Source organism: Sebastes fasciatus, chromosome 2 (assembly GCF_043250625.1).
Source record: "Sebastes fasciatus isolate fSebFas1 chromosome 2, fSebFas1.pri, whole genome shotgun sequence".
NCBI classification, from domain to species: Eukaryota; Metazoa; Chordata; class Actinopteri; order Perciformes; family Sebastidae; genus Sebastes; species Sebastes fasciatus.
The window spans coordinates 32,258,019-32,276,629 of NC_133796.1; the positions used below are offsets into that span (position 1 = coordinate 32,258,019).

An 18,611-nucleotide genomic window follows, 5' to 3' on the forward strand; every position below is an offset into this window, starting at 1 on the left:
AATCAATTAACAACACAAAACAATGAAGAATATTGTTCAGAAACCCTCACAGGTACTGCATGTAGCAACAACAGCTGTCAGTGTGTCAGTGTGCTGACTTGACTATGACTTGCCCCAAACTGCATGTGATTAACATAAAGTGGGCATGTCTGTAAAGGGGAGACTCGTGGGTACCCATAGAACCCATTTTCATTCACATATCTTGAGGTCAGAGGTCAAGGGATCCTTTGAAAATGGCCATGATAGTTTTTTTCCTCGTCAAAATTTAGTGCGAGTTTGGAGCGTTATTTAATCTCCTTACTGACAACTAGTATGACGTCGTTGGTACCATTGGATTCTTAGGTTTTCTAGTTTCATATGATGCCAGTATTTTCACTAACTTTAAAACTGAGCCCGCTACAACCTAAAAATCACAAGTTGCGTTAATGTGTTAAAGAAATAAGTGGCGTTAAAATGAATTTGCGTTAACGCGTTATTATCGCATTATCTTTGACAGCCCTAATATAATCACATTCAGGAAAAATGAGAAAACACCAAAAAAGACGACAACGACAAATAATATTGGCACAATAATTTACATTTACTTCAGTATTAGCATGCCTAAACTTACATTTCACATAATGCATAATAGTTCAAGTAGAAATACAATTTTTAATACATACCAAAATATAAAACTTAGCTTTGTACAGTCATGAGATAATATAAAAGAAGTAATAGAGATCCTATCTAAGTATATATATTCTGTATATAAATGTACGGGTACAACGAGTTTCAGAGTGTTGGCCAGCTTCCTCTCTGTCTGGGTAAGAATGTCATGCTGAGTTGTTGGGCCTCCTGCTGATGCTCCACAGGCTGCTGGGAGAGGTTGTTGGTCTGCGGGAGGCAGTCCAGGGTAAGGCCCTCATGGGGGCAAACAGAGTACTGGGAGAGCAGCGTCACCAGGATGGATTTCATCATTACCATGGCGATGTGCTTGCCGACGCAGGCGCGAGGGCCCGAACCAAATGGCTGGAAGTAACGACGAGGAGCCTGAGGGAGACAGATGAGAGAGGTAGTAAATCCCCTGAAAACTTGGTCTATATCATCAATATTCATGACTTAAAGACAAAAACAACCTCAGGTACTATTCATAAAAAGTTTGACAGTGCTTGTATCTGCTTCACCAGGACTGTGTGAGGTGGTTTGCCCAGATTTCATTGACAATGGCAATGCAAACAAACAAAAGAAAGAGCCTTTATCTGTGCCGGTTGATCGGTTTCTTCTGTCCTTGCCACTATCGTGCACCCGATACTGTTCAAGATGTGGAGACGTGCTCGCTGCTGCTTATAATATGTCATATAAACAAACAACCCACTAAGTGTCATCAGATTCTGATTCAAATGTTGCTAGATCCTGATTGGTGCACAGAAGTATGTGACATCAGGCCCCGCCCACTTCAAACCAGTGATAAAGTCAAAGACGAACAAAGAAATGCATAAATCTCTCGTGTTCTAACGTCTAAACGTCTTGGCAGAAAATTGTCTCTGCACATAGGATCCATCACTGATGAGAAGCTGAATGGGAAAACAGGCTTTCAGAGTTCATTTATTCACTTTAAATTATTCTACCTGACCCTTTTGAGTCCCAGAGTTGCAGATAGAAACTTAGAATCTACTTACATTTTTCTCAAAGTGTTCCATACTGAATTCATTGGGTTTGAGGAAGAACTCTGTCCGGTGCATGCGGCCGGTGTTCAGGATGATATTTGTGCCCTTCGGTACCCTGTAGCCGTCTATGATGTCATCAGACAGGGCTTTACGCATGGTGAAATCCACCACAGGGTGGAAGCGCAAGCATTCCTTGATGAAGCTCTCCAGCACCTGCAGCTTCTGAAGGTCCCCGTTCTGGAGCGGTCTCTCACCTGCAGCCAGGCAATGGCATTTACTAAATCTAGCCTTGCTTAGACATCTTTGTCATTAGTGTCTTTTAAGTCTTGATTCTCTCAGCTTCTTACCTACAACAGTGTCTATCTCCTGAAGTAGCTGCAGCTCCACATCTGGATTCTGTTTGAGGAGCAGCAGTGTGAAAAAGAGGCTGATGGACAGAGTGTCTGGTGCTGCGATCACCATCTCCAACACACACTGCCTCACATTCTCCGCAGACAGCTCGCCGTGGTTCTGGAAACACACACAAATGTGAGAATTTTTGACAGGTGGGTTGGAGGAAGTGAGAAGAATGAAAAAAGGACAGAAAGGGACAGACTTTTCTTAGAAACTGAAGAACTCTAAGTATTTGGATAAAGAAATTCAATCCTCAGACTGACCTGTGCAAATATGAGCTCGGCGGTGAAGTTGATGTTATCCAGTTTATCTGCCTGCTCAATATCTCTCCTCTTCTGCTCCACAAGACTCTCTATGGCGTCTTGCAGCTCCTGGCTGTAAGATATATAACAGATATATAACACTTGGTTATTTAAAGTCAAATGAAGAAGCATGCTGATATGAATGATAAGGTGATGGAGTGACTCACGCTGCTGTCTTGTGCCTCTGGTGAATCCAGTTAAACTTGAAGTAAACGTCTGGTTTGATCAGCACAGTCTGCCACGTGTCAAAATATGTCTGAATCTTCAGCAGCAGCTCTTTTTCTGGACACAGACATATAATAACTCAGTGGTTCACAAACGTTTTCACATCAAGGACCCCTTAACGGACACAAATTAGACCACAGACTCCCATTTGATAAGATTTTTGCTTTTAGATGTTTTAGACGCACGGTGGTGCAGTGGTTAGCACTGCGGCCCTTCTGGCCCTTCTGTGTGGCGTTTGCATGTTCTCCCCGTGTTAGCGTGGGTTTTCTGGGCTCTCCGTCTTCCTCCAACATGCCGGTAATCGTTGACTCTAAATTGCCCCGTAGGTGTGAATGTGAGCGTGAATGGTTGTCTGTCTGTATGTGTCAGCCCTGCGATAGTCTGGCGACCTGTCCACAGGGTGTACCCGGCCTTCGCCCAATGTCAGCTGGGATCGGCTCCACCCCCCTCACGACCCTGAATAGGATACGTGGTTACAGATAATGGATGGATGGATGTTTTATTCCAGAAAGTGTATGAAACCCATGACCAAAATAGTCCTACATTCTGTCATTGTGTTACTTATGGATAGAGTTATAGTGAAAATAAATGATTCCCCTTTTTGCTGGGGACCCCCTGGAACCCCCTCAAGGACCCCACTTTGAAAACCACTGTCTTCACTGACCCAAGTCAAAGTATTAAAACAGTTTCCATGCGTGTTTGATCATCTTTCCAGACAAACGCATACCTGATTTACAACTAGCACGATAACATAACATAAGAAATGAATGTATGCCTTCTTACCATTGACAGGTACGCCCAGGAAGAGTCTGTTGGAGATGTCGACTACGGTGCAGCGCAGCAGACTGAGGACATCCACATGAGCCAAACTGTCCAGGTCGTCCAGATGAGTCTGTGTGGAGGAGACGCTGACCTCCACTGTCTGCTGCAAGCCCGGACCTGTCAGGGCTGATACAGGAAATCAATTGAACTTCAATCAAATATCTTGCATCTGAAATCACTGAATAACTGGATCAATCAGTTTGTCTGCAAGATACCTTTGGTGAAGTAGGTGCGTATCTTTTTCCACAGAGTGACGTTGTTGTTGAATATGATGCCTCTCTCATTCATGCCGACGCAGCTGAGTCCCTGCTTGCTCCCAAAACGTGAAGTGTAATGTCCATTCTTCAGCACATGGTGCACCGCTGATGCCCTTATGGTTAAAACAAAAATAGACAGATTATAAATTTACTCTTGGATTGATTGAGTGGCGACTTCATTCACCAGCATTAACAGAGACAACCAACCTGCTGAGTATGAGGGTCTCCTCTCCGTTGATCCACACTCTCACAATGTCTCCGTACTTGTTGTTGTAGTAGTTGCTGGCGGTGCCGATACCAGTCCAGATGAATCTCCCATATGACAGAAGTGGCCCCAAACCCAGACAGAAACAAGGACCTGTTGTGTTAAATGACAAAAAATATGCGTCAGCTTAATAGTAACAGAATTGGCACCAGCACAAGGAAAGAAACTGCAAAGTGTGAAACCATTGAAGCTACCTGGTACAGTTTTCTTGTCCTTGTGGCTCCATGCAACCAGCAGCAGACAGACAAGCAGGATTAGGGTTCTGGTTGCCATGGAGATCCCCGGTGACCCCACTGCGGTGGCGTTTGGGGACATGGAGACCAGGTCCATGGCGTTCAAACCTACAGGAGTCATCGCCCGTTAACAAGCAGAGATCAAATCCATAAAAAAGCTGGTTTTAAAAGCACAAACCCAGCGAGCGGTCCGAGTGATGAGAGCTGCCTCAGCTATCTGGGCTGTCTCTTTATACGTAGTCTGAGCTGGTGATGAGCCAGGTCAGGGTAATGCAAAAGCCACAACAGAAGAGGGAAATGGTAAACAATACACGTGTAACCTTGAGGGGCTGGATTGGTGCCTGTGCCCTTGAGCGAACAGGACGTAGTTCATGTTGTGGAGTCCAATCCGGTGGGTTCATGGGTTGTATTTGACAGTTTAGGGATGAGAAGCAAGTTTTGCTCCCCTTTGAACATCAAAACAATCTGATTGGACGTCCTACAAAAGAGCATCTGGCCTGTGAGAATAAGTGAAAATATGTGTTGTTATTGTTACTATCATACAGCTTTATCTTGCAGAATTAAATTCATTTTTTTTTTTTTAAGAAACATCCATACATATTTATTTTTTTCTATCGGAAGGAAGAAAAACAAGGAAAAGCTGGAATAACATACTACATTTATGTTCACTGATACTTTAAAAAAATAAAAAATATTAGGCCTACATATTGTAACTCTCATTACAATCTCTTCAATTTACAGTGATTCCTCTCAGATTGATCCATCAGACCACCAGTAGATGGAGAAACAGAGCTGTGAGGCATTAAGCATGATGGAAGTTATGAAAACAAAATCATATGCACTATTATTATTATGAGATCAGAGCCCACGTTCTGTAGCAGCTCTTGTGTCTCACTCACTCAGGGCTATCACTGCTGTTAAAGCCAGGAAGTTATGTCATCGGAATTTTTTGAGTGGGATTGGGGTACTGAAATGCAGTTAATATTCTATAATTCAAAGTTATACATAATGGGGGTTTAAAGGCAGATAGCATATATTTTTTAGACCCAAGACCATTAAATTTGTCTATTTTCAGAACACGAAAAATAAAGAAATACATATATGAATATATACTGTGTACACTAATGCAAAAGTTTTCTTCACCAGAATTGTAAATCAAGTGAAGCGGAGGAAGCATTCTGTAGTAAAGCTGTTTTATGAATTAAAAACAAACAAACAGTTGAATAAGATATTGAAATTAATAGTACATTTTACAGACTTTTTTCAGGCTCAGATTGATGACCTCAGTGTTTTTAAACTCTAGTCTACAGTGCTGACTCCACTACTTACTTCTTATTATTTTGTTTGCTATTATATGGTTTCATCAAACCTTATTATTTGTGAACAGACTCATCTGCTGTGCCTTTCTTAACATTTCTTACACATACCTAACTTCTTTGCGACAGAAAGTCTGTGTAATTTGTCAACACAGTATGTTATAATTTGTAATATTTTTATCCCAGACTAGATCTAGAGGTTTGTTAAATAGTACGTTTTTTTAGTCAGTCCTTTATTGCTTTCATTGCTTTCTATGAACTACGTATGCACTCTGGAAACTGTTTCCTCCCTCTACTTACAGTCATTTTAAGCAGGGGGATTCATTTTATTTCTAAAAATTATTTTATTTTATTTTATTTTATTTCGCAATTCGTGACAAAGCCAATTCTGTTTGTCTCAGTCTTTGTTCCGTTGTCTCTTAGTGTATAAAGGACTCTGTGAATTCACTCACCGCCCACATCCGAGTCCAAGAATGTGCAGTTCAAATGGCCGACTGTGTGCTGAGGCGCTGCCTTGATAACGATGCCCTGTGTGATGGCTCGGACTGAGATTGTTCTGCATGATTAAGCGGAGACAACTCCCCGTTTTTCCCCGAAAACAGAAGTTAATGTAACCTTGTCTTGTGGTCAACCACATCTTTGTCTCCACCGCATGTATAGGCAGTTGTTCAGAAGTGAACAAACAAGATCAATAGAAAGCTGAAGGAAAGCGGTTAAATGTCAGAACATGTATGATGTCTGAACAGAGTTTATTCATTCCTCTTTGAGGTATGACATGCAGCAAAAATGAGTGGATATGAGTTCAGACAATATATGCTTTGTGCTATGTGACCTGCCTGAACAACAATTCAGATTTAAAGGGGCATTGCAGAGTTGGCAAAGAGATACGATAACAGCTATGAACTCCCCAACCAGCTCTCTCACAAGACACTGGGAGTTACATACCATAGAGAGTGTAGCTTTACTGTCTGCTCCATCACTTACGTAATACATTTCACTTACATAACTTAAAAATCTGAGACATTTTCATTGCGTTTCATTCAAATTCAGTCCGTTTTTAGATGTTCAATAAATGTAATTTTTCTTTAGTGTGCCATTATACTGATTCAATGTAATTTAATCTGTTCTTTTATTCTCTCTGACTGTGCTGAATTGTGGCATTCAAAATAATAATGATGTTTTAAAACTTGTCAAACTTCATGGATAAAAGTGTAAAGACTAAAAGGTTTCTTGGACGGAGAAAAGAGGTGGGTGGGAGGATGAAGTCTGTAGGAAGACATGTGAAGTCATCTGGCTGGCCTTGGCCTGCAACAACAAGATGGATGTGGACCTGTCAGCCCGGCGGTTTATAAAACAGATAAGGCTGCTCTCCCAGCAGCTGCACCGCGGGAAGGAGGAGCCAGAACCAGAAAAGATCAATGAGAGATCAGAGGTGGAGAAGATGTTGTGGGCATGCCGACATATTAACACTTCAGGGTTCATTTTCATGGATCCTCACTTTATGTGAATCATCCGGCAGCTTTGTAAACAGTGTTCAAATATATAACAATTATGAATCAGAGATCCGTGTAAGAAATGCTTGCTCTCCTCTTCCTTTTTGTTCCCAGTCCCAACTGGTCGAGCTCAGAGTGCAGTGAAGGAGAGATAACAAAGGAACGACCTCAGTGCTCTTAAGAGTGTATTGTGCGTACACGTCTACACATCTGCTGTCTGTCAGTGACCTACAGCCTCAAGCAGGAGAGCCGGTCAACAGAGGACCTGAATCTAACAGTAATGTTGCATCTCTACTTTCTCTCTTCCTGTGTGTGTGTGTGTGTGTGTGTGTGTGTGTGTGTGTGTGTGTGAGCGTAAAAGTTAGATGGAGCATAACATGGCTGTGAGAGCATGTAGGTCAGCTACATGAATCTAGCGCTGCTCCATGTCAGCAGAGAGGCAGATTAACAGAGTTATTGTATTGTTATTGAAGTAATATTACTTAGGTGATTACAGAAAATGGGCCAGATACACCTACAGTTATATAGATGTTCATTTCATTTCTTATTTTATTGTTAGTCATTGGTGCTTTTTATTAGGGCTGTCAATCGATTCAAATATTTAATTGCTATTAATCGCAAATTAATCACACATTTTTTATCTGTTCAAAATGTACCTTAAAGGGAGATTTGTCAAGTATTTAATATTCTTGTCAACATGGGAGTGGGTACATATGCTGCTTTATGCAAATGTATATATATATTTATTATTGGAAATCAATTAACAACATAGAAAAATTACAAATATTGTCCAGAAACTGCAGCCCAACAGGCAACAACAGCTGTCAGTGTGTCAGTGTGCTGACTTGACCAAGACTTGCCCCAAAACTGCATGTGATTATCATAAAGTGGGCATGTCTGTAAAGGGGAGACTCGTGGGTACACATAGAACCCATTTTCATTCACATATCTTGAGGTCAGAGGTCAAGCGACCCCTTTGAAGATGGCCATGACAGTTTTTCCTCGCCAAAATTTTGCGCAAGTTTGGAGCGGTTATTCCTTTGCGACAAGCTAGTATGACATGGTTGGTACCAATGGATTCATTTGGCTCTGTAGTTATATGATGTCAGTATCTTCACTCTTCACTTTTCACTCTGCGTTAAAGAAATTAGTGGCGTTAAAACAAATTTGCGTTAACACATTATCGCATTAACTTTGACGTACATACTTTCTATATATATTTATATAATATTTACATATACTCCTATTTTCTCACTACTTGTGTTCATAACAGTCCTGTCTATTCTTCACCTTCATTTGTCCAGCTTTGATGTCCTTGTCCCTAGCTGTTATTTTTATGTCTGTGTAAATAGATGCATAAAACCGGAGTCAAAATCCTTGTATGTATGTACTTGGAAAATGAATCTGCTTCTGAAAAGAGTCGGTACCGACTCCCTTTCACAGTGAAGAGTACTTCAAATGGAGTTTTTCCTGCTTAACTGTCATTTTATTGTCACTTTTCAGGCCCTAATCAAAGAAATGGAAATGGGTCATTGTTGCAGTCGGTGGATGGAGGCTGTGAGGACGTGATGAGGACCGACGCCGGGGGAGGAATGAAGGAACGATACTGGAGTTGATGTAGAGAGGACATGAACCAACTCAGTAGAAACTATAATGATGGTAATGCATTTTGATGTCATCTATTTTTTTCATTCAGGACTGGTTCTGTTGTAATAATTATAATACTACTAATAATAATGTGTACACGTATGTAAACATGAATGACCAGACAGCTTGTCTGGTGTAATGCATGCTTTCATGTGTTATGTATGTGAGTGCTTTTGTGCGTACATCATACATACGTGCATACCCGTGTCTGTGTGTGTGTGTGTGTGATGTCAGTCTGCCCACGGCGCTGCAGTAGAATGGGTTGTGCTGAATATAAATCAGGTGACTGAACAGGCGGGGGTTTCTTCCCAGACAAACCCAGAAGATTGTGTAATGCCCACTCCTACATTACTGGTTTGCATGTGCACACGCACACACACACATTGACACAACCCCTTCTCCACTTGGCGACCAACACAACAAGCCCTGTATTTACCAGTCTGCCCTCAGATAGACCACAGACCCTGAAGCTGACTGGACTCTATTTGGACAGGATTTTGAATTTCTGCTTCCTTCCTGTTGGATACTTTAGTTTGATTTGATTTTTTGTGGCAGCATCTTGGACTACAAAGGTCATATAACTTGGACTTTCTCTGTCCTGTTTCTCCTTTTATATTCACTGCCGTAGTGGACCTGTCTCCTCCTGTGAATGCTGACGTTGGTGGGCGACCCTCAGAAGAGAGGAGGTGAAGTGGTGACCATGTGGATCCCGACCCCCAGCATGACTCTCCCTCAGCGGATGGTGCTGTACGGGACGTGTGTCGTGGCGCTGATGAACACTGTGGGCCTCCTGGTGCTCTTGGTCCAGCAGAATCAGCAACGTGCCTTGTTGGAGCAGACGGAGGCGAAGCTGACGGAAGTGGAGCAGAGCTCGGTGGTGGAGTTCCTCCAAGAGGTGCCGGCGGGGATGCGGGCACATCCGCAAAGCCAGTATCAATACCAGTACTCCAGGAATAAGAGGAGTGATAAGCTGGAGAAGGAGCTACAGCAGGAGATTCACCAGGAGGAGGGACAGGAGGTCCATCACAAGGAGGGCAGCCAGGAGGTCCATCACAAGGAGGGCAGCCAGGAGGTCCATCAGAAGGAGGTGAGTCAGGAGGCGAGCCAGGAAGCGAGCCAGGAGGTGGGAGAGGAAGCAGAGAAGAAGATGAAGGATGAGATGAAACACAAGCACCGCCACGGCCAGAGTTACCACAAGGCGCACGTGCAGGACGACATGATGATGATGATGACCTACTCCATGGTCCCGGTGAGATGAGACACCTGCTGGTGGATTGTATATAAGGGAGAAAGAGGGATTTAATGATACTGTACACACTCTATATACTCTAGTCTATAGTGTCTTATATTATGTTGGCATTGCTGACTAATGCTGCATCACCAACTGTTAAAATGAGCAGCGATCCTCGGGCCTGTGACCATCAGGGGGACTGAAGGTTTCAGGTCCAGGTTGTGGTAATTTGATTCATTTCAAATTTGTTTGGTAATGCTGTATGTATAATGCACCACTAGCACAATACAAACTGAAATAATAGGGGCCTAAAGGCAACAACGGTATTGTTATGTAATCTCGAGGCCCTCAAGTACATATTTTAGATATTTGTACTGTACTGGAATATTTCCATTTTGTGCTTTTGAACCATTATGCTCCTACTCCACTACATTTCACAGGAAAATATTGTACGTTTTATTTCACAACATTTATTCGACAGCTGTAGTTACATTGCAGATCAAGATTGTACAACGGGCTGTCAAAATTAACACGATAATCACGCGTTAACGAGAAATCGTTTTAACGCCACTAATTTCTTTAACGCACCTTGCAATTTTTAGGTTGTAGCGAGCTCAGTTTTAAAGGTAGAGTGAAGATACTGGTATCATATGAAACTAGAAAACTAAATAAAGAATAAAGAATCCATTGGTACCAACCATGCCATAGTTACTTGTTGGGAAGGAGGCTAAATAACGCTCCAAACTAACGCTAAATTTGCAGTACCTGTGAGGGTTTCTGGACAATATCTGTCATTGTTTTGTGTTGTTAATTGATTTCCAATAATAAATATATACATACATTTGCATAAAGCAAATATAATTGCCCACTCCCTGTTGATAAGAGTATTAAATACTTGACAAATCTCCCTTTAAGGTACATTTTGAACAGATAAAAAAATGCGCAATTTGATTAATCGTGATTAACTGTGGACAATCATAAAAATAATCACCGACAATCATGCGTTTAATCGCAATTAGATATTTTAATCGATTGACAGCCCTAATTGTTACAGATTAAACTGCTTAATAGATTTAAAAGTAAAGAATACAATGTTTCTTACATGTTTAACATCAGTAATAATACTCCTATAATATAATATATATTAAAACATTCGCCATGGGCATTCTGCTGCATGAGTTTTTTTACTTTTGATACTTTAAGTATATGTTGCTGATTATACTTTTAGTTATGTTACATTTTAAGTTTGACTTATAATGGAGTATTGTAATGTAAAACATATTATTTGCCTTTATTGGACAGAGGAAAGAGTAGAGGTCAATGGGGGCCTATAGCTAATTTTTGCTTACATTTATTGCATTGCAATATTTTAATTATATTTTGATATTTTTCAGATCAAATTGTTGATCGACATTTGCAACAGCACCAAGGGAGTCTGCATCGCTGGTATGTCTTACTCATGTATTAAACTACATACTTGTGTCCAAAATATCACTTTTTATTCTCCTAAAATCCTCAAACCTTTCTGTTGCAGGACCACCAGGACCGCCTGGTACGTGATCCCTTCATTCTGGATCCAAATTTAAAATACTGTATGTCTCCTTTGTGGTTTAGTGACCCATACCCCTCCTAAATGTGTTCTCCATTCATGGTGAGGACTTTTTTTGTGTTCCTGTAGGTTTGCCCGGTGTGGACGGTATGCCCGGCCACAATGGGACTGATGGCATCCCCGGACTGAATGGACTGCCGGGGGCTGATGGGAAGAGAGGAAAAAAAGGTAAGGAATGTGTTTTTACTCACCATCCATTTGTCTCAATGCCTCGAGCAACGCTGGCCATTTTAGTGAAGAACTAAGTAACAGTCAAAGGGTTAAGTACAACCTGGGGTTAAAAATACCAAAATACCAAGAAGCTCACTCAGCTACTTAAAATCATACACACAAAGACACAAACATACCAACACACTCTGATCCGTCCATGTATCATAACGACGTCAGATTAGATTCACTGTAAATGACAGAAGAGGTTGAGTCAGCCGCCTTTCTCTCACATTCTCAGCTAATATTATTCATCGCTGTGGTTTTGGGCTTCAGCTAATTGAACCGGAAAACTCCCACCCAGTATTCTCCCACTTCACTTCACCGTCAGTGGACGGCATGATTCACCCTCGGAAGTCAATGGAGTAATTCATGGTTTTAACAATAGGGCAAAGTGTGTTGAGTTTATGAATGCAATCTTGGATCTATTTGTCACAACGTCCTCCATCAGGTGAGAAAGGAGAACCGGGAGAAAAAGGAGAGGGCGGAGAGGCCGGTCCGCCTGGAGAGAAGGGACAACCGTCCAATGACGTCATTATTGAGGGCAAGTAGAGCTTTACACTCTTTACTTGGTGTCACTTTAACCATTATGCATAACTAAATTTCAATTAAAATGATGTAAAGATTTGCAAAAAACCTGGAACATCTTCAGAATAAATCTACTTGTTTACATCCCGAGGGTTTAGATGTTGTCTTCTCTTCTTTGTACAGGTCCTCCAGGTCCTCCAGGTCCTCCTGGGCCCATGGGAGCTCCTGGCCCTCAGGGCCCTCCCAGAACCAGGCACCACAGAGCCAACCTTCAGGCTGCTCATACCCTGGGTATAAAGGCCTTTGTTTACCATAATCAAACAAATACTCTGCAGTTGAGATTGAAAGTTTATTCTTGACCTTCAAAGTTGGCAAAACAATCTCACCACAAGGTCCATGTAGTTGTTGTTTAGGAGCTTTTGATCGTATCACACAATCTCCCAGTTTGCCCAGTTGTCACGGAATTGTTTTTCTTTTTCTGAGATCTTTAAGGACTTGGATGAGAAGTCCTCTAAGTCAGTGGTTCCCAACCTGGGGTCCGGTCTCCCATTAGAGGGTCGCCAAAGATCACAGGGGGTGCGCCAGGATTTGTATGCTTTGAGGTTGTCAAAATTAGATTTGCTCATATAAAACTAGAATCATAATAACACACTTACTGGATAATTTATACAAAAGTCTGTATATAAAGCTATTTAAAAAGAAATATTTTCTATCTACTTTATATCTAATGAAATATTCTGTTTCAATCTATATTTGTTGGCGTTTAGCCTTTCAAAAACAACAATTTAATTTGCTCTCCTGCTTGACACTCCTGTAATAAAGGGGCGGTCTACCAACAATATAACAACACCATAAATTGCATTTATTTAACCACGATAACAAAAACTATATTTTGGCTTTAACATAAGTCGTTACAAAAAAAAGATCATATTATGTATCTGCATTCACTTGGCGAATGTTGACAAAACTAATGAATTCTATTCATTAAAAAAGAAGACTAACTCATTTTATACACTGAATCAGTTTATTCAAATTGAGGATTTTGTTCTAGGATTTGTAATTTTCTTTATGGAGATGACGTCGGGGGGCCTCAGCTTTTCTTAGACACAAGTCAAAATCGATTTAAATTCAAACATCTAATGTAGCTACATTCCATAAAAACTGGGCAGCTCCGTCTGCTGAGGAAGATCATGTGATAGGATCAAAAGCTCCAGAACAGCTAAGACATGGTCCTTGCAGTGAGATTGTTTTGTCAAGCACACACCGTGTGTGAACACAGTGAATGACGTAAAGTGAAATTGTTTCTGAAATTGTTTCTAACAGGGCTGTTACACGCAAATCCAAATGATGAAACCTCGTCTGTAAAGGAGGCTGTGAAACTACACGAGATGCCAGCTAAGAGGAACGGTGAGTGTTGAGAGAAATGTGTCTACATGTATATACAATACAGTATGATGCATACAACACGAAGCATCTAAGCTTGGTGTTATTGTGTTTCCCCTCAGACTGCCTGATCAAGTCTCTGATCAACCCCAGGAATGTGTCAAAGATGGAGAGCACATTTGGCACGTGGATGAGAGACACCACTCAGCTGAACGATGAGCGAATCTGGGTGGCAGAACACTTTTCTGGTAGGTTGGTTAGAGAGGACCATCAGCGTGGATACTGATGTGTCAGGCAATGCAGCGCTGTTACACCAGTGTTTCCCAACCCAACCCAAAAAATTACAAATCCTCAAATAAAATCCTCTATTTGATAAAGTGATTCAGTGTATTAAATGAGTCTTTTTTTAATATTAAATCAACTTTTTTTTTGTTACAACTGTATTAATTTACTATAATATGGTTATAGCCAAAATAGATGTTTTTTTTACAGTGGATAAGTAAATGTAATTTATGATGTTGTTAGATTGTTGCATCAAGTGAGAGAGCAAATAGGATGTTGAGCACAGTGAAAATGTTGTTTTTGAAAGGCGAAATGCCAACAAATATGGATTGAAGCAGAATATTTAGTTGGATTTTTGCTACTAAGTAGCAACAAAAGAAAATATATTTTTAAATAGTTTTATATCCAGACTTTTGTATAGATTATCCAGTAAGTGATAATATATATATATATATATATATATATATACAGTATAGCAGTAAACATTTTCTGTGTTGTTCCCCAGGTCGTGTGGTGAAGGAGTATAAAAGCATCGCCTCCTTCCAGAACAGCAGCAGTGACGTTGTGGATGTTAGAAAGTTCTACCAAGGCTGCGGCCACACCGTTCACAACGGATCCTTCTATTATCACATCGCTGGTACTTCCAGCATTGCCAGGTAAGCCGATAAGACGGTCAGATGCTTTGCTATCGTTTCCATTCCCTCTGGTTAACAACCTGCTGCTTGTTTTTGTTCACAGATTTCACTTTCACACCAAGAAGCTCAACACTCTCAGTATAGAAAACGCTTTGTACCACAACCTCGCCTACCTGCTCCAAAACTCCAAGACCTACTTCAAGGTGGCAGCGGATGAGAATGGCTTGTGGCTGATCTTCGCCTCCAGCGTGGATGAGAGCATCACGGTGGCCCAGCTGGACCAGAAGACCTTCTCCGTCACGTCCTACATAAACACCACCTACCCCCGCACCAAGGCCGGCAACGCCTTCATCGCCTGTGGCGTCCTGTACGTCACGGACACCAAGGACGCCAGAGTCACCTTTGCTTTTGACCTGCTGAAGGGAAAGCCGGTCAATATGACCTTTGACCTGAGGTCTCCAGGTGGAGTGCTGGCGATGCTCTCCTACAGCCCGAAGGACAGACACCTGTATGTGTGGGACCAGGGCTACGTCAGGCTCTACGTGGTCCACTTCATCTCTGATGAGTGAAGAACACACCGTCTGAACATGACGGACAACATGCAGACATGACTGTTAAATAGTGAGAGCAAAATACCTGCTGACCGCCAGCTATTCACTCCATCTTTGGAAATTGGTCATATAGAGAGCGACATCAGTCTCAACTTTATCTTCCTGTAGAGGAGTGGTTCCCAACCTATTTTCCTTGATGTCCACCCAACTTGTATCTAAGAAAAGCTGAGCCCCCGACGTCATCAACATAAGAAAAATTACAAATACTAGAACAAGATACTCAATTTGAAAAAAAGGGATTCAGTGTATTAAATGAGTTATTCTTTTTTTAATGAATATAACTTTTTTTAATGAATATAAGTCGGTTTCGCCAGCATAAAGAGATGACGTTTTGACTTCACCAAGCGAATGCAGATATATAATATGATCTTTTTTTTGTAACGACTTAATTAATATACTATAATAGCGTTAGAGCCGAAATAGATTTTTGTTATTGTGGTTAATTAAATGTAATTTATGGTGTTGTTAGATTACTGCTTCAAGGAGAGGAAACGGGATTTTGAAAGCAGTGAAAATGCTGTTTTTGAAAGGCTAAATGCCAACAAATATGGATTGAACAGAATATTTCGTTACATTTTGCTGCTAAGTAGCAAAAAAAATATTTTTAAATGGTTTTATATGCAGACTTTCGTATAAATTATCCAGTAAGTGAGTTATTATGATTTTACATGCAAATCTAATTTTGACAACCTCAGAGCAGACAAATCTTGGCGCAGCCTTAAAGGGGACCGGACCTCAGGTTGGGAACCACTGCTGTACTGTAGAGCGTTCCTGTCAGTAATCAGTTGTTAAGAATCAGTTTTACTGAAGGAAAACAGTTGTTTGTCAATAATTATTATCAAATTGTCAAAGATAAATACTGCTGAATTTATATCCTATTGTACATGTGAGATTTTGGAGTTACTAACGGTGTGAAAACATTTTATCATTTTGTATGAAACAGTTCATAATTTATACAAACTGAACTTATAACTCAACATTTTGTGGCCGTCTGTGTCGTAAGTTGTTACATTATTTAGTGCAGTGGTTCTCAACCTGGGGGTCCGAACCCCCTAAAGGGGTCACAAACTAATTTCCGGGGGTCGCCAGATGGTTGTGGAGAAAAAAATTAAATAACATATTAAAAATAAAATAACATATTCTAGATAGGGGAATGTTTTTTACATTACATCGGCTGTACCAATGGTATGATTTGCCTTGGAACCTTTAACCTTTATTACAATCATCATATACATACAGGTACATTTGCAATGTCATCGCGAACACCAATAATATCAATATTATGGGGGGGGGGGGGGGGGGGGTCATGACTCAAAAAGGTTGAGAACCACTGATTTAGTGTATTTGCATGACAGTTATCTTTTATGTATTTTTCTATAGATGTACATGTAATGAAGCAGCATGGTCCCTGCTGGTCGCTCATTCCTCTGGACAGAAACTTAAAAAGAAAACAACAGCGCCAAATCACCCTGATGAAATAAAAAGAATTTATTCACTTTACAAAGGTAAAACTCTGACCATGACCTGTTCTCTCACACTCCTCCAGGCTCAAGTGCCCTAGTAAGCGTCTACCCATGATATTGGCTTCTTTAGCATTATTACATGCACACACACATACACACCAGACACCAGTAGGACCATTGGTAAAACACTTAAGCTACATACAGTACACATAGTGGGCCGAAAGAGGGAGAGAAACACAAATCTCTTTAATAAATACCATACATACACTTAACAAAAGTTACAACTAATCCAGCTGGTATGATACAAACCAAAAATAAAGAAATGCTTTCATGTTTGTACAAGCTGTTGTGGTATTTCATATATATATATATATTTATATAATTTATATATTAAAACTATTTCAAACATTTTAACTACTAGGCCAAATAAAGCCAGACATTCATTTGTATATAACAAGTTTCTTCTTCAATATCCTATTTATTTGAAATAAACTTTTTAGTGTCTCCAGATTTTGAGTGCAAATATCTATTCCTTATGGATGAAACAGTAAAAACAACTAGCGAGGTAACACGCACTTACATACAGTAGACTGTGTTGCACATCTCCCAGTCAGATACAGTTAAAACCCCTTACATTCCTAAAATAAAAAGGCAATAAGTTAAATAGAAATGGTCAACCAAAAACAAAAACATATAAATAATTTAAATAATGCCATACAAATGAATTAAAAACAACAAACAAAAATTCAAGAATATCTTGTGCAAAACCAGAAGTGAACCTTTGTGTTTCTGCTCTGGGCGGGTGGGCATTCGGGTTTGGACCAGACAGATGGGAACATTGAAAATCACAGTCACAGGAGTAAAACACATCATCTTCCAAACAAGGAATGTTCTAGCAGTGAGTCGGCCACACAAACAGGCATTTGAGGGCAGGAGGGCAGGTGGGCGGGCAGGCGTACAGATGGCGGACACAGCAGAGTGAACACACACACACGCACACACACGCACACCGCGCCGAACTGGGTCGAGCCCAAACCAGGAGGTGCCAGAGTGGATGACGGGCAGCCAGTGAGAGGGGGGGTGAAGGTGATGGGGGAGGGGGTGCACCATCAACGCTTCCATAAGGGCTGAGAAAAGCCAGGCATAAAGGCAGGTGGGGGGTGTGAGAGAGAGAGGGGGGTAAAAACCAGTGAAACAAAATGCAGATTCCAACAACTCGATTCACACCGGAAACCACTGACTTAATAACAAACCACAGTGCTGGTTACAGTAGATGCTAAGAGATTTCAGCTGTGGGCACAAAATGACGACAGTTACACACTTTTTTAAAATTTTTGCTTGAGCACTTTTACAGAGCACTATCAATAGACCTGTGATTGCACCGCGGAACGAGAACAGGACATGCATAGCTTCCCTATGGACACACTCTAAGAGTAGAGATTCTTCAATAAAATTACAATAAATCTAGCTTTTAAAATCAAGTATGATACCTTTTGCTTGTAACGTTGCCTTCAGCCTTTTGGGGGGGGGGGTGTGAGGGGAAACAAAAATATTTGCAGCTCCGTTTTTTCCGTTGTGGGTATGATTTACGTCGACAGTAAACCCATGAACACTGCACACTCTGAAAGATTGCCAAAAGCGTGGTGATCTTTTGACCAGCTCTTCCCCCGTCAATTATTCTATGAATGCCTAGCGAGTGTTACGTTTTTAGCTTTTTGTGTTTTTTCTTTCTATCTCTTTTCCTCTTTGGACCGTCAGACGTGGAAGAAGGCGTTACAGGATGTCGACCAAGCTGCTGGGGATGTTGTAGCGGTCGGGGATGACCCTCATCTTCAGGGTGCCGTCTGCTCCGCAGGTGAAGATGCGGTTTCCGGGCCGCGTTTCCACCTGCATCACGCCGGCGCCGATGTTGCGGAAGATGGACTGCTTGGCATGCTCGGTGCTGAAAGAGTGCATGAGCCCGTGGCCGGTTAACTTCCACACCTGGAGACGGAGAAAAGCAGAGGGAAAGAGAGACAAAACAGATGTTAAAGCTTCCGCAGGCAGAATGTTTTTGGCATCAT

General features: G+C 41.2%; 3 protein-coding genes across 14 annotated transcripts in view; 1 reads left to right on the plus strand and 2 right to left on the minus strand.

Annotated features, from left to right (window-relative positions):
• Positions 1-559: 559 nt before the first annotated feature.
• cyp19a1a (cytochrome P450, family 19, subfamily A, polypeptide 1a) lies at positions 560-4,309 on the minus strand. The gene is given in 9 exon segments (XM_074620307.1): positions 560-1,029; positions 1,659-1,900; positions 1,994-2,156; positions 2,303-2,414; positions 2,509-2,623; positions 3,350-3,514; positions 3,604-3,758; positions 3,853-4,003; positions 4,105-4,309. Coding segments are annotated over 9 exon segments (1,551 nt in total). The 5' UTR covers positions 4,295-4,309; the 3' UTR covers positions 560-771.
• On the plus strand, positions 3,477-16,596 carry gldn (gliomedin). Of its 3 annotated transcripts, none has more exons than XM_074620280.1 (13): positions 3,477-3,617; positions 7,067-7,229; positions 8,456-8,611; positions 9,228-9,848; positions 11,225-11,276; positions 11,365-11,382; positions 11,509-11,607; positions 12,098-12,190; positions 12,358-12,465; positions 13,498-13,581; positions 13,680-13,805; positions 14,345-14,495; positions 14,578-16,596. In XM_074620280.1, exons 4-13 carry the CDS (start codon positions 9,249-9,251, stop codon positions 15,041-15,043), a joined length of 1,797 nt encoding a protein of 598 aa, XP_074476381.1. In that variant the 5' UTR covers positions 3,477-3,617; positions 7,067-7,229; positions 8,456-8,611; positions 9,228-9,248; the 3' UTR covers positions 15,044-16,596. The 3 variants fall into 3 exon arrangements, with proteins under 3 accessions (XP_074476381.1, XP_074476389.1, XP_074476396.1); XM_074620288.1 differs by lacking the exon at positions 3,477-3,617 and adding an exon at positions 4,230-6,891; XM_074620295.1 differs by lacking the exons at positions 3,477-3,617; positions 7,067-7,229; positions 8,456-8,611 and having other exon boundaries at positions 8,959-9,848.
• The window catches only part of dmxl2 (Dmx-like 2), a 54,603-nt gene continuing 52,545 nt past the window's right edge, over positions 16,554-18,611 (minus strand). For all 10 annotated transcript variants that reach the window (XM_074620212.1, XM_074620203.1, XM_074620233.1 and 7 more), the window contains one exon: positions 16,554-18,531. In XM_074620212.1, coding sequence (XP_074476313.1) covers positions 18,322-18,531 — 210 coding nt within the window. In that variant the 3' untranslated portion in view covers positions 16,554-18,321. The remainder of the gene's footprint in view (positions 18,532-18,611) is intronic.

Excerpts from the sequence above, each read along its gene's own strand:
- gldn (XM_074620280.1), top strand. The coding sequence starts at position 9,249 with ATGCTGACGTTGGTGGGCGACCCTCAGAAGAGAGGAGGTGAAGTGGTG. Across the intron at positions 12,191-12,357 it reads CAATGACGTCATTATTGAGG|GTCCTCCAGGTCCTCCAGGT; the intron begins GCAAGTAGAGCT and ends TTCTTTGTACAG. Across the intron at positions 13,806-14,344 it reads GGTGGCAGAACACTTTTCTG|GTCGTGTGGTGAAGGAGTAT; the intron begins GTAGGTTGGTTA and ends GTTGTTCCCCAG.